This window comes from Peromyscus maniculatus, chromosome X (assembly GCF_049852395.1).
Source record: "Peromyscus maniculatus bairdii isolate BWxNUB_F1_BW_parent chromosome X, HU_Pman_BW_mat_3.1, whole genome shotgun sequence".
In the NCBI taxonomy this organism is placed as follows: Eukaryota; Metazoa; Chordata; class Mammalia; order Rodentia; family Cricetidae; genus Peromyscus; species Peromyscus maniculatus.
Window position 1 is genome coordinate 32728013 of NC_134875.1, and position 14562 is coordinate 32742574.

The 14562-nt window shown below is 34.1% G+C and overlaps 1 protein-coding gene across 5 annotated transcripts in view; it reads left to right on the forward strand.

The window, feature by feature from the left end:
* The window catches only part of Thoc2 (THO complex subunit 2), a 124357-nt gene that overhangs the window by 45696 nt on the left and 64099 nt on the right, over window positions 1–14562 (forward strand). For all 5 annotated transcript variants that reach the window (XM_016000141.3, XM_076561613.1, XM_076561614.1 and 2 more), the window contains exons 8-12: window positions 24–190; window positions 4276–4368; window positions 7551–7706; window positions 8369–8541; window positions 9653–9848. In XM_016000141.3, coding sequence (XP_015855627.1) covers window positions 24–190; window positions 4276–4368; window positions 7551–7706; window positions 8369–8541; window positions 9653–9848 — 785 coding nt within the window. The remainder of the gene's footprint in view (window positions 1–23; window positions 191–4275; window positions 4369–7550; window positions 7707–8368; window positions 8542–9652; window positions 9849–14562) is intronic.

Below are 14562 nucleotides of genomic sequence, written 5' to 3' on the forward strand. Positions count from 1 at the left end.
TAACTGTATCTCATCTGTTTCAGGATGCTTTAATCTGGATCCCAATAGAGTTTTGGATGTAATTTTAGAAGTGTTTGAATGCAGGCCAGAACATGATGACTTCTTTATATCTTTATTAGAATCTTACATGAGTATGTGTGAACCACAAACACTGTGTCATATTCTTGGATTCAAATTCAAGTTTTACCAGGTAAAAATGTGTATATATGTATATGTATAGGTTAAGTTCTTAATTTTATATGTTTAGTTTGTTTTATTTTTTATTTGCACTGTATTATTTGCTAGTTTCACCTCAAACGTTTAGCTGAAGAGATAGAGAAATGGAAAGCTAATGATGTTATGATTTATATTATATATGATTATATTATATGATTTATATTAACAATTTAAATGATCTGATGAGAAAGTCTGGAGGAAAGCAAAATTAAATTTTGCCTTAGGAGAGACAGGGTCTGGTAATACTTGGAGGAGTAATAGTGTGTTGAGGGTTTTCCATTCAGAAATAAACTATGATACTAAAGATTAGTGGTGTGGGCATATGGAGCTTATTGAAAGAATGGTCTGTAGTCTCACATGCCTGGATTGTAACAAGGGAAAAGGAATGGTACAAAATTGTCTCTGGGTGGGCAGATGCATATTAGATTGTCATAGGCCTTTGACTACATGCTATTTTAGGATTTGATTATGTATATGAATTATGTATTAGAATTTTTTAGGGATGCTAAAAAGTACTTGAAGTATATTTTACATCACTTTTTAAAAAAAACTAAACCAGTATAATAACTGTAAAGATTCCCTATTTTCTGGTTATTTCTCTTTCAGTCTGTTCTATTATTGTTAGTGCTGTTTTCTAAAAGATTTAACGGAGGTGCCTACTACTGAAAAATCATTTTTGGTGGTATTATGCTTTTACTAAAAAATTAGCTACAGCTTCTTCTCATTTTCTTACCAGAAACTTGAGAGTCCACTCCTTTTTTTGGTGGTCGGGGGGAGCACTCAGAGAGATTTACCTGCCTCTGCCTCCTGAGTGCTGGGATTAAAAGTGTGCACTATCACCGCCGAGTGACAGTCCACTCTTAATATAGGAAAATAGGTCCAAGTATTTCATTAGAGTTTAAGAGGCATCTTGATTGTTTTAGATTTGATTAAGAAACCAACTACAGAAATGGAAAAGTAGAGAAAATTTAATTTGGTACATGATTAATTAAAATATAGCTTGTATATGTTTGGAGTGTGTACCTTTCAGATCATATCACAGTGAAGACAGATGACCTTTTAAGTAACATCAAGTTAGTTAATTTTAGAATTAAAAAATAATTTTACAAGAAAAGAAAAATACACATACAGGAAATCATGTATTTAAGCAAATTTAAACAAAATTATCTAGACTAAGAAAGACAAATACCATGTTTTAAAAAATAGTTTTACATGAACATATTGTTAGTGATGTAACCAGTATATAACTGGAAGTATTTTACAATATTTGAATAAGACTTTTTGTACATTTTAAAATAGTATATTTAATGTACATTTTTTAAAGTATAAGAAATATTTGATGTTTAAAACAACATACTATTGTAAGAAATACTTTGCATACTGCTCTGTGTAATAGTATTCCCTTCTCGCTATTGCCAGAGCTATCTTGTTATTGTGAGAACTTAAATCTTAGGGCTGCTGAAGGGAAAGGAATTGTCAGAAATTTTAAACAATTTGTGGTCTTTAAAGGAAAGTAAGGAAAGCTATGAAACCCAAGTCTTATTTAAGGGATGTAACCATGGGTGTAGGTTCTTAGGAATGTGTAGTCAACCTATATATTGGTCCCTCCCCTAATTTCACACTCTTTCCCACCACTACCTGAAGGCGTTAACTCCCTCTCTTCAAAACCCACATATTAACAAAACCATTTAAAGGGGAAGGATAGGGATGTATGTATAGATTCAAGAAATTTTTATCCTATTGGAGCTAAGCTGGTTGATAATTAATTGAAACTAATTTATTCCCAAATATAAAGTGTTAATTGTAATACCCAAAGTAATCACTAAGAAAGAAGTCAAATTGGCACACAAAAGAAGCTAGTGATATAGGAAATGAGGAATGAAAATCAACTAGCAAAATGCTCAAAAAGCCTGTCCTTACTAAGTATTTTAACTTGTAAAATCAAATTGTTTAATTAAAAGGCAAGCTTTGCCAGAGTTCATTTAAAAAAAAGCATATATATATATATATACATATGTTTTATATATATATACACACACACCCCAAATACTGAATATATATGCTTTTTGTGTGTGTATATATATATATATATATATATATATATTATTTGTATCTTTGAATAGTTTCTTTTACCTAGCATATACCATACACACACACACACACACACACACACACACACACACACACACACACACCCCTCTAGCATATACCATATATATACCTAGCATATACCATATATATGACCCAGGTATATACTAGGTAAAGGAAAACTATTTAAAGGTACAAATAATTTGAAAATAACAGAGTAGAAGCAGATATTATATTTGCATATATGAAAGAGCTGTGATGCCTGTATCAACAATAGACAGGATAGATTTAGGGGCAGAAATTGTTAGGAAATGATGATGAACAGCCTATAAAACTGACATTTTCATATACTTTATATAATTTATAATAGTTATAAACACAAATGTGACAAGCAACATAGTCCCTAAATTTATGAAGCAGAGGGAGCAGTTTATGTTTGACCTAAGAGTATGAAACTTCTTGAGGCGAGTTGTCTAGAATAGGATTAAGGGCATTTAGGAAGCTCAGAAGAAATTGGCAATAATTTAAATAAACCTTTGTAATTTTGCTCTTAACCAGCTATTCCCAATAGACTAGATTGGTATTAAATTTATCCTGTGATAATCCTGCTTTTATCAATGATCAAATTAACTAGACATGCTGGGAATGATGGGGCTCACCTGTAATCCAAGTGCTTGGGAGGCTGATGGAAGAACATAATGAGTTCTAGTCTTACTTGGCTACATATTAAGACTCCCTCATTTCAACATACAGCAAAATAAAACAAACACCACACTAGACAAAAGATTAATAAGAAGATAGCTCCTGTTAACATAAAATCAGTTGGGTCTAGTAGGTACATAGGGAACATTCCACCCAACAATAACAGGATACATTCTTAATGCACAGGGAACATTCTCCAACATAGGCCATATTTAGATTTTAGGCCATAAAACATCTTGAATTACAAAATAGCTTGTGCTCACATGGGATGAATCGTGAGATCAGTCATTTAAAGTGGGATTTAGAGAATAGAGAATGTAACTCTAGTACATTCAAGTCAGGTATTTCAGGACAGATTATCAGTTAAGTTCAGTAAGCTTTTGTGAGTTTGTTTTGACATTGAATTTGGACCATTATTTGTTTTTATTGAAAACATTTTAATACTAAATAACTGTTTATGTGAACATATTTAGAATGAGCAAACTGTTGTTAAATTGAAGCCTATCTATGGTAAAAAATATAGCAAAACAGGATATTCTTTAAACAGTACAAATTAGGTTGGTTATGTTCATAATATACATCCCAATTATGGAAACCCTTACTTATAGCCGTTTTATTTCAGTGTTGTTAAAAAAAAAGAAAACTTCATATGTTGTCAATGTTTGCTTTTTATCTATGTTTGACTTGGTATTTCTAGTTATTTCACTGACAATAGAAGTTTAAAGATTAGTTTCAATGTCTATACTTGTTTTTCTAGACATATGGGCCCTCATAGATTGTTTGGAATTAACTTGGCATTTTGTGTTTTAAATGCTAATTTAATCTGAACTGTGTTGAAGGGGAAGTTGGGGTGTAAGTAGACATCCTTAGGACAAAATTCAAGACAAAGGTGTAGAGTATGTACTTCATTTGTCAGTCATGCCACTGAGAACTACTTGAAAAGCAAGTGTAAAAACAATCCACAGTAATAGTTTTATAAGCAGAAATGTATAACTGTGTTATATAATTTAAATCTCATGTTCTGTTCAAGTCTCAACTTTCCCTTAAGTATTCTTAAGCATTGTAAAAGATGCTTAGTCTCAAAACTATTTTCTTGTACTCATCTGAGGATGTTTTGGGATGGTGGCAAAAATCATTGCCCCACTATTCAGATGTTTGATTTTAAAATGGAGAATAGTGAAGTGTATTACTTAATTTTTATTGATGATTGGTAGAGAAGAGAAAAGATTTTAATTTTACCCTATACCTAAGGAGTTTTTCTTCTTTCAGGAACCAAGTGGTGAGACTCCCTCGTCTTTATACAGAGTTGCAGCAGTGCTTCTGCAATTTAATCTCATTGATTTAGACGATCTTTATGTACACGTAAGTCGAGTGCTCTGTTAAGATGATTTGTTTCTGCTTCCCAGGGGTGGGAATAGGAGCTGGCAACTAGAATGCACTGCAGTATTAGCTCTAGACTTCCAAGGTTTAGTTTTGAAGCTATCATACATTATTGCTTTGTCTACCTTAAAAACTTAGTGGATTCTCTTCTTCAACCAACTATGCAAATTAAATCCCTCTTAGTCACCCATATATGTTTCAAGATTAGATATAAAACTCTTTTTTTTTTTCCGAGACAGGATCTCTCTGTGTAGCTTTGCACCTTTCCTGGATCTCGCTCTGTAGACCATGCTGGCCTCGAACTCACAGAGATCCGCCTGGCTCTGCCTCCCGAGTGCTGGGATTAAAGGCGTGCGCCACCACCGCCTGGCTAAAGCTCTTTTTAATCATCACCAGTGCTTAGCTCATGGGGAGAAAAGTCAAGCACTAAGCAATGTAGTGTTAAACTTCTTTATTTTATGTGTGACTTGTAGGAAATATGGGATTGCCTAGATACGTCTAGGTAAACACTGCTGTATTTTTATTTTTAGTACATTAAAATCCTTTCAGTGTTTTTACTGTGTAATAATTGACCATTACTGGGATTTATTTTTGGGTCTAGTTTCTAGAAGAGTTTATTATGGTTGTAAGAGATGACTTCTATAGAAGTTCATCAACAGTTTAGTTCCCAGTTTGGGGAGCTCAAGCTTGCACTGTACTCTTTTATTAATTTCTGCTTTGGGGTATCTGTTGACTTAAACTCATCCACAATTGTAGTCTTGGGTGCCTTTGAAATCATGTAATAATTTCCTTCTTATTTGTATACTATGGTTAGAGAGTTGAATAAAAAGACTGTCTCTCCCTTGTAAACAGTCACATTATGGCAAGGGAGAAAAAAATACCTTGTATGAAAATGTAGTCTGTGGTGTGAGCTCATAGTAGATAGTGATCACATTCATCTGTGGGTGGGCTGGGTGTTAGAAAACTTTCTAAACTAGTGAGGTTGAACTAGGATCATAGAAGAATAGATACTTTCCAAGCTGCAATGGTAGAAATATATAGGTAAAATTAGGGGAGTTTAAAAGACAGAGATTTGACAGCATTGGAGTTACTCACCTAAGGAGACACCAGTATTTGGAGCCTAGGTGGTATGTGGGAGTAGTGAGGATGGAAAAGCAGGTCAGAACTCAACCATTGGAAGGCCCCTATCTGCATAGAGTGGATAATTTGGATTTTTCTCTTGGGATGAGAGAACCATTCAGGATTTAAAGAAAAGTGATCTACAAACTGGAATTATGGAGAATTGGTTAGAATAGGAAGTATTGAAAGGTCTAATGGAATTAAAAAATCATGTTTCAGGTTAGTAAAAAAGTACAAATAGACTATGTTGCAACCTTAAGATGATATGGGTTGACAGATTGGATTTATATACCAATGTAGAGTCTATGTGAGACCCAGCTAAAGCCCAGGTATCAGGAGATTTATACGTCAACTATGGGTGGTGGCTCATTCTGTAATCTCAGTACTCAGGACAGTGGCAGAAGTTTGAGATCAACCTGGTTTACATAGCAAGTTCCAGACTATTTAGAGCTATGCAGAGAGACCTTCTCTCTAACAACCAACCAACCAACCAAACAAACAAACAAACATGCAAACAACAAAAAGAAAACATTGGAAGTAAAACAATGAGGCTTTTATAGTTAGAAAAGACTTTCTAGTAATAGACTCTAAAGAGAGAGGATCATCTAAGTCAGTGGTTTTCAACCTTCCTAATGCTGTGACCCTTTAATACAGTTCCTCAGGTTGTGGTGACCCCCAACCATAAAATTATTTTCGTTGTTACTTCATAATTGTAATTTTGCTACTGTTATAAATGGTAATGTAAATGTCCATGTTTTCTGATGGTCTTAGATGACCCCTGTGAAAAGGCCATTTGACTCCCAAAGGGGTCGAGACCCACAGGTTAAGAACTGTTGATTTAAGGGGTTATGGGTAGCTCCATGTAAGAGTGCTTTATGTGGTTTATTCAGGGTCTTGGATGTAAACTTCAGCACTGCAAAACAAAAAAGAAAAACTCCAGAAAGAGTGTTAATGATGTTCACTAAGAAGATAAAATCATTCTAACTTTATATGCACCAAATCAACATATTCTTAAAATGCACAGAACTGAAAGTTGAGATAAACAAAAGCATTGCATACTATTTATTAGTTGTAGTCAACCAGGTAAAAGCCGAGGGCATAGAAATACATCAATAAAAATGTTTGCGATTCAGAACATGTCTACAGCAAATTGACTCTTTATCCCTTTTCTTTGATTAATAGGATGAAGCATACAGTATTTAATATTTCATCTGTTAATATTCACTGAATGTTTACCTTACATTAGCCATAGCTATTGAAATGGATTATGCATTTTAACAGGGGTAGAAACATTGCTATTGTAGCTCACTGTAGTATCTTGTAGAAACTAAGTAATTTTTTTTGGTTGTGTTTTCATTTGAGTGAGGTTTGCTATTATGAAATGCTTATAGTAACAATTCTCCACATGTACAAGGTAGCTAGATTTGAGATAATCAAGCCTTCACAATAGAGGGTTGACAAGATACTACTCTCTTTTTGTATTGATCTAGAAACCAGTTTGTGACTTACTATGAGATACCAAGTTATTAATAGTTTTTGTAATTGAAAATTAGAGCATTCAAATCTCCCCTTTTGATATGCATGTAGTACTTTGTTTAGTTTGGACTTTGGCTTTTAAAGGGGCAATACTTAGTTTTTGTTTGTGTGGTACTGAAGTTCAAACAGGTTCTAGTCATGCTGGGCAAACTTTGCTCTCTACCACTGAGCACCCCTCCTTCCAAAATTTTCAATGGAATAGGTACATATTTTTCATATATTTATAAATTCATTGGTAAATATCTCTGTAGTGTGAATTTAGAACCTTTAGCATACCAAAGAGACGAGACATTTATTGCTAAGTGACTTTAAAATGTGTGCAGAATTCAGGTACTAACCATTTTAAATTATGAGACAATAAGTAAGACTTATTTGGAAGGAAGTCATAGATATGAATAAGCTAAACTTATTCTTATATATAGATTTTCTAACTGGACAATAGTATTTGCTTTTTATATATGTAAGCTACTTATATTAACAATTATGAAATTTTAATGATCTATTTTTAGCTTCTTCCAGCTGATAATAGCATTATGGATGAATACAAACGAGAAATTGTGGAAGCTAAGCAAATTGTAAGAAAACTCACAATGGTTGTATTGTCTACTGAGAAACTTGATGAACGAGACAAAGAAAAGGACAAAGATGATGAAAAAGTAGAGAAGGTACATCATTTAGTCTAGTAAAAGTTGCATTGTTTAGAATCATGAAATGCAATTTCTCGTGAAATGGAAGTATAATTTCTAAATTTTGATTATGTTAAAATTTGATTTGGGTAATATGCATTTACATTTTAATATGAATGGTACCTTTACAAAGAAAGCTGTTGTTTTTGTTTCTTGTGTAAATTTCTAATTAAAAAAGAAACCATAAAATTTATTGATTTTTTTTTTTTTAAATTTTGCTGTGTATATAATATTCTTCATATCCCAAGGGGATTCTCAAAGATGAATGAATTCTAGTGTCTCCTACAGTGTAGCATTAACTCAAAGTTAATTCCAAATTTATAAATTATAACACCTATGTTTGTACTAAGTGGAAAAATAAAACAACAAAAAACAAGAACAAAAGATCCTATTTTTTCAAGTCACTGAAAATTCAGGCAATTGTTAAATTTCCCAGATATTGCAACTTTTTTGATGTACATTATTGTGATATTTAGCTCAAGGTTTTTTTTTTTTTTTGGGTTTTTCGATACAGGGTTTCTCTGTGTAGCTTTGCGCCTTTCCCAGGACTCACTTGGTAGCCCAGGCTGGCCTAGCTTAAGTTTTAAAGAGAAATAAATATCTGTATTCCAAGTATCATTGTTATGCTTGTTCATTTTTAGCCACCTGACAACCAAAAACTTGGTTTGTTGGAAGCCTTGTTAAAGATCGGTGACTGGCAGCATGCACAGAACATCATGGATCAGTTGCCTCCATACTATGCAGCTTCACATAGACTAATAGCTCTTGCTATTTGCAAACTCATTCACATAACTGTTGAGCCTCTCTACCGAAGGTATGTTACTCTATATTAAGTGCTGAGATAGAAATAGTTTTGGATTACTAAAAAGATCTATGTAGTTCTGTCTTTTCTCTTTAAATCTAGCATATCTATTACTATATTTTCTCAAAATTTAAGAACTATTCACAGGGCATGTTAGCCATGTGTACATCGTTTCTCTCCTAACGTCCTGGTGTTCTAGAATATGTGCTGCAATGTAAAATGAAAACTATAGGTTAAGCTTCTGGAGCATTTTTGCATTTATTGAGAGTGAAAATACCTTTCTTCTGTTTTTAGACTTTTCTTCTTGGGAGGCAGAAAATTTCTTCCTTTTTATTAGCCTTAGGGAAATCTTCTGGTGTTAATAGCTCTGAGTGAAGGTATTAGCATTCTGACTGTCAGGCTGCTGTTTGGCAATTACTAGCACAGTAGCTCTTATTATACCGACTGTGTCAACTAGTCCTATAGATGTCAGCCTATTTGTAGGGAATAGGAGCAGTAATGGCAGCAGCTCTGGCTTCAGCCTCACAGATTGGAGCCTGTTTCAAGCCTCTGAAAAGCAGCTTTCTTGACTTGTATATAGTTATAGGTGTTGCTTTCATTGCAACCTAGGGTATTGATAGTCCAGGCAGTCCAGGCCTCTTCTCAGAGATCGACGACCCCTTTGAGTTTAAAATATGATGTCTGTTCAGTATGTGAGAATTGTGAGCATGCTGTCCTTTCTAGTATGGCAGCTGTGATTATATATTTATCTTCCCTACTACCACTTCCTCCTACTCAGTGTAGGTAGTGGAACCCAGATTGAGAAATGTTTGATTTCATCTTGTCCTACATCTGAGGTCCATCCCTTACTTTCATTCCTGTAACCACATTCGTTGTACTGGCCAAGCTTAACTTAAACTCATATGTTAAATGTTGCTTGAGAGTTCCTTTAAGTTGCTATTTTGCAACATTTTCTTTCTGAGCTTTGGTTTTATACTTGTTGAATTTGTTTTTATTTTTTGTCAGTTGAGAATTATTTACAATAAAGTTAGTGATGATTAGAATAGGTATACGAGCAAGAAAAGGATAAGATATTGGGGATTAATAGTACACAGATTTCTAAATCTTGCTTCTTTTTTTATAGAGTTGGTGTTCCTAAAGGTGCTAAAGGCTCACCTGTTAGTGCTTTGCAAAACAAGAGAGCACCAAAGCAGGTAGAGAGCTTTGAAGACTTGAGGAGGGATGTATTCAACATGTTCTGTTACCTTGGTCCTCACCTTTCTCACGATCCCATTTTATTTGCAAAAGTCGTGCGTATAGGCAAGTCATTTATGAAAGAGGTCAGTAAGATTTTCTTCTTAGTAGAAAATTAAAATTTGAAATGAAAATGTCCTGACTATATTTGTTTTGATGAGTATTCCTAAAAAAAAAAGTGAACGTGACTTAATTAAAGTTGTGTTTAGTAAACGTACTCCTAGTGGTGATTGTGTGTATAGGTTTGAGAACCCCAGATCTAAGAAAAATCCAGTTTGAATTCTGTTACAACTAGCACTTCATTATTCTTTCTCCTTACCTGTCTGCTATGTATTTGCTTGCATGCAGTTTTGAATCATTACTATTAGTTGTTTGGAGTCTTTCCAACCTCAAACTACTCAGGGCTTATTATTTCTATATTGTACTTATTTTTGGTGATAGGATTGAGCTAGGTGTTTTGTGTGTTTTTAGTATGTGTTCTGCTGTGGTGCTATGTTCCCAGCTCATCATTTTTCTTTTTAAGTAAAGTTTTTATTGAAATAAATTATATATACAGAAAAATATATAAATTGTGATGAAATAGTTCAGTGACCTTTCTAAAACTAGACCCATGTGTTTACCACTTAAACCAAGAAGTTGAATAGTACCAGTAATGCCACTACCTCATTCTTAAACTTAGACTATTTAAAAACATATATGACATAGAATGTGCATAATGACATACATCTCCAGTCTTAGCTGTTTATTTTTTGACTTTTGATTATCTATCTATCTATCTATCTATCTATCTATCTATCTATCTATCTATCTATCTATCATCTATCTATTATTGGGGAAATTATTAAGGTCACTCCACATAGTTAAAAGGGAGGTTTAAAATTTACCTGTTATTGGGGAAATTATTAAGGCCACTGCATGAAGTTAAAAGGGAGGTTTATTTTGTGGGGTAACTTACAAGTGAATGGATAGTTTACAGAGTCTGGGAAAGGCGTGGCTCAGTCCGGCGGTGTTCTCTGGAGAACTCTGCTTGGTCTACCTCCAGCGTCCCAGGGTCCAGGAACCAAGAGAGATGGCGCATCCGGATCTTGGGTCTTCAGGGTCCTCTTTTGGCCCGCCTTCTAGGCGTGACAGTTACCGAAGCCTCAATGGGAGTTGGAACTTCCAGATCAAAGCTGGAATGGCTACCTACTACAATCTATCTTTCTATCATCTATCTATCCATCCGTCTATTCACCCATTCATCCACTTATCTATTTATCAGTCTGCTATCTATCTATCTATCTATCTATCTATCTATCTATCTATCTATCTATCTATCTATCTATCTATCTATCTAATACCCACTGCCATAATCACCACAAATAATCAATAGACTATTTTCATCACACATGCTGTTACCTTCTGCTGTGTTGCTCATTTCTGTCATTATAGTTTTGTATTTTCTGTGATCTCATGGAAATAATTATATGTTCTCTTTCTGATTTCTTTCACTGAATGTTTAGAGATTCATCATTCAAGTTATTACATGTGTCAGTAGTTCTTTTGCTGAGTAATAATATTTCATTATATGGAAACATATAGTTACTGATACATTTACCAGGTGATGGATATTTAGGTTATTTCTGCTTGGGACTGTTATAAAGATGCTTTGAATATCTATATTTTTGGGAGGCATGTTTTTGTGTTGCCAGTAGTAGGATTTGTTAGTGAAATAAATAAGTATATGTTTAACTATAAGAAATTGTGAAATTCTGAATGTGGTGGTACACACTTTTTTTTTAAAAGATTTATTTATTATGTATACAGTGTTCTGTCTGCATGTATGGCTGCACACCAGAAGAGGGCACTAGATCTCATTACAGATGGTTGTGAGCCACCATGTGGTTGCTGGGAATTGAACTCAAGACCTCTGGAAGAGAAGCCAGTGCTCTCAACCTCGGAACCATCTCTTCAGCCCCCAGTGATGCACACTTTTATCGCAGAACTTGGGAGACAGATGCAGGCAGATATCTATAAAATTTTGAGGTCAGCCAGGTTTAGATAACAAGCTCTGACCAGTCAAGGTTACACAGTGAAACCTTCTCTTAAAGAAAGCAAAATAAAACAAAAACAAAAACAAAACATGAAAACTGACAATGTCTACAGTATTTTACATTTCTGAGAGCAGGTATTTGAGATTTCTAGACGCTCCATAGCTTCACTGACACATGGTATTGTAATACTTAAATTTTAGTCATCCTAGTTAAGTTGTGGCATCTTATTGTGGTTCCCATTTTTGTCATGCTAGTGACTAATTTTGAGTATCTTTTAATGTATTTACTTACTAAACAATTATTTTTAGTGAAGTGTCTGTTCATATCTTGTTCATTTTTGATATGACAGTCTTTTTGTTACTGAGTCCTATTTTTTGTATATTGTTGGCCTAAGGCCTTTATCAAATAGGTGATTTTTGAAATTTTTTTCAGTCTGGTTTGCCTTCTCATTTTTCAACTGTTTTAAAAAAATTATGTGTATATGTGTGGGAGTGGCCAGGGCTTTGTGCAAGTGGGTACAGGTGCCAGGGGAGACCAGAAGAAGATGTAGGATCCCTTGGAGCCGTAGTTACAGGTGGTTGTGAACTAAACTCTCGTCCTCTGGAAGAGCAGAGACTGCTCTTAACCACTGAACTATCTCTTCATCCTCTCGAAACTCACAAATGAAAAAAAAAAAATGTAGAGCTATGACTCAGCAGTTAAGAGTCCGATCTTAGTTCGATTTCCAGCCTCTACTTTGGGGGGCTCACAACCAACCACCTGCAACTCCAGCTCCAGGCAAGCCTATGACCCTGGCTTTCACAGGTACTAGCCCTCACATGTACATACCTACGCACAGACTCAGACATATACACAACTAAAGATAATAAACAGCATTTTAAAAAGGAAAAATTAAATCTTATTTTTGGTTTAATATATTTTTCTCTTAAAATTTTCAGTTTGTACTCCCATGAAAAGTTTGACCAACCCAATAGTTTGAAGCTGAAAAGATGTGTAGTTTCTTTTTAGTTATAAAAGACAACAACAAAAAACATTTAGAAACTACTATGAGCACAAATACACATAATTTCTCCATAATTTGTTGATTGCATTTTTAATCTTAGCACTAGCTATATGGAAAAACTAACAGTTCTTGTTATGAATCCCATATGACATCTGAAATATTTGACTTGGTTTTTAATACTTAGCTGGTAGATTTTTTTCCCTTAGTACCCTTTTCATACAAATCGTAAGGAAAAAGGCTTATTAGATTTTATTATTCATAATAGTACATTATAAAATGGTTCCTCTAGAGAAATCTGTTATATGAATATTGTTGTACATATCAGTTAATATATATATTCATATAAAAAGGAAGCACGTCAATGTTCCAGCATCTTGGCTGTTAGAGTTTGGAAAGGACAAGTAATGTTAACTATTTAATTTAACTAGTTCCTGCTTAAAGAACTGAAGGATAGTTTTCCTTGGCACATCATAATCAGAGAGCATGGGAAGTCATTGATCCAATTACAGGTGATACAAACTTTAATCACTTGGTAAGTTCTTTACCACTAAATTGCTCTACTATACAGTTACTATTTTCTCCCTTTATAGTTAATATGGGAGATACTTTGAGACTATGTAAATAACCTGTTTCTCATCATACTTTCATTTATCCAATACTGTTGCATCGAAAAATCTGAATGTTCTGATCTTTTATTCCAAGAAAATTTTTTTTATTTACAAGTATCATAAGCTTGGAAACAGATAAAAAGTCTGATGTAATGTATAGAGCTCTTACATATAAAGATTTCACATTACCTTGTTCATTTACAGCCCACCCTCTTCGCTACTTACCTTCTACTTTCCCACCTCGATGGTCCCATGTCTCCTTGCCCAGAGTCCATTCTATTCTTAATAGAATGATAAGGGAAAAGAAAGATAACCATTTTGACCGACCATTCAGGACCTTATGGGCAAGAACTAGAGTTATGAAATTAAGAAAATGACAGTAGAATGAAGTAGAATTTTGGTATATTTTTACTCACTAAAATATTTTACCAGCCTGGTGTGGTGGTGCATGCCTGTTATTATAGCAATTTGGGATGCAGAGGCAGGAAACTGTTTAAACCCAGGCATTTGAGAATGACCTGGACAACATAGTGAGGACTTATCCTCCAGAAAACATAACAAAACAGAACATAGCCCAAAAGAAACAGAGCTTTATGATCACCAGTCAATGTGTTCTGTATTATAGATTTAAAAGGCTTTTATTGAGATCCAATTAGGATTCATAAAGTTGCTTTTAAATATTGAATAGGACCTTAGTTCCAAGCAACGTGTTTACAATTAAATTTATTTAACAAATACTATTTGTATATTGGGGTTGTTATATAACTCCTATTTTTGGAAGCAGCTAATATACTTAGAAAAGAAATAATGTAATGATCATATTATCTATACTTGTCTTTAATCCCTTTTAAAATATATTCATGCAGTGTGTGTGTGTGTGTGTGTGTGTGTGTGTGTGTGTGTGTGTGTGTGTGCGTGTTTTGTGTATGTACATATATATACTTAGGTACATACCGCAGAGCACATGTGGAGATCAGAGGATATCTTGCTGGGGTCTGTCCTTTCCTTCTACTACATGGGTCCTGGGGAATCAATCTTAAGTCAGTAGTTTTGCTTGCCATCTCATAGGCCCTCTGCTCAGCTTTCAATCAATGAAAGATAAGAGTTGATTGTCTTCAAGACATTTCTACATAGACTCCAAAGCTGTTGAAGTGTT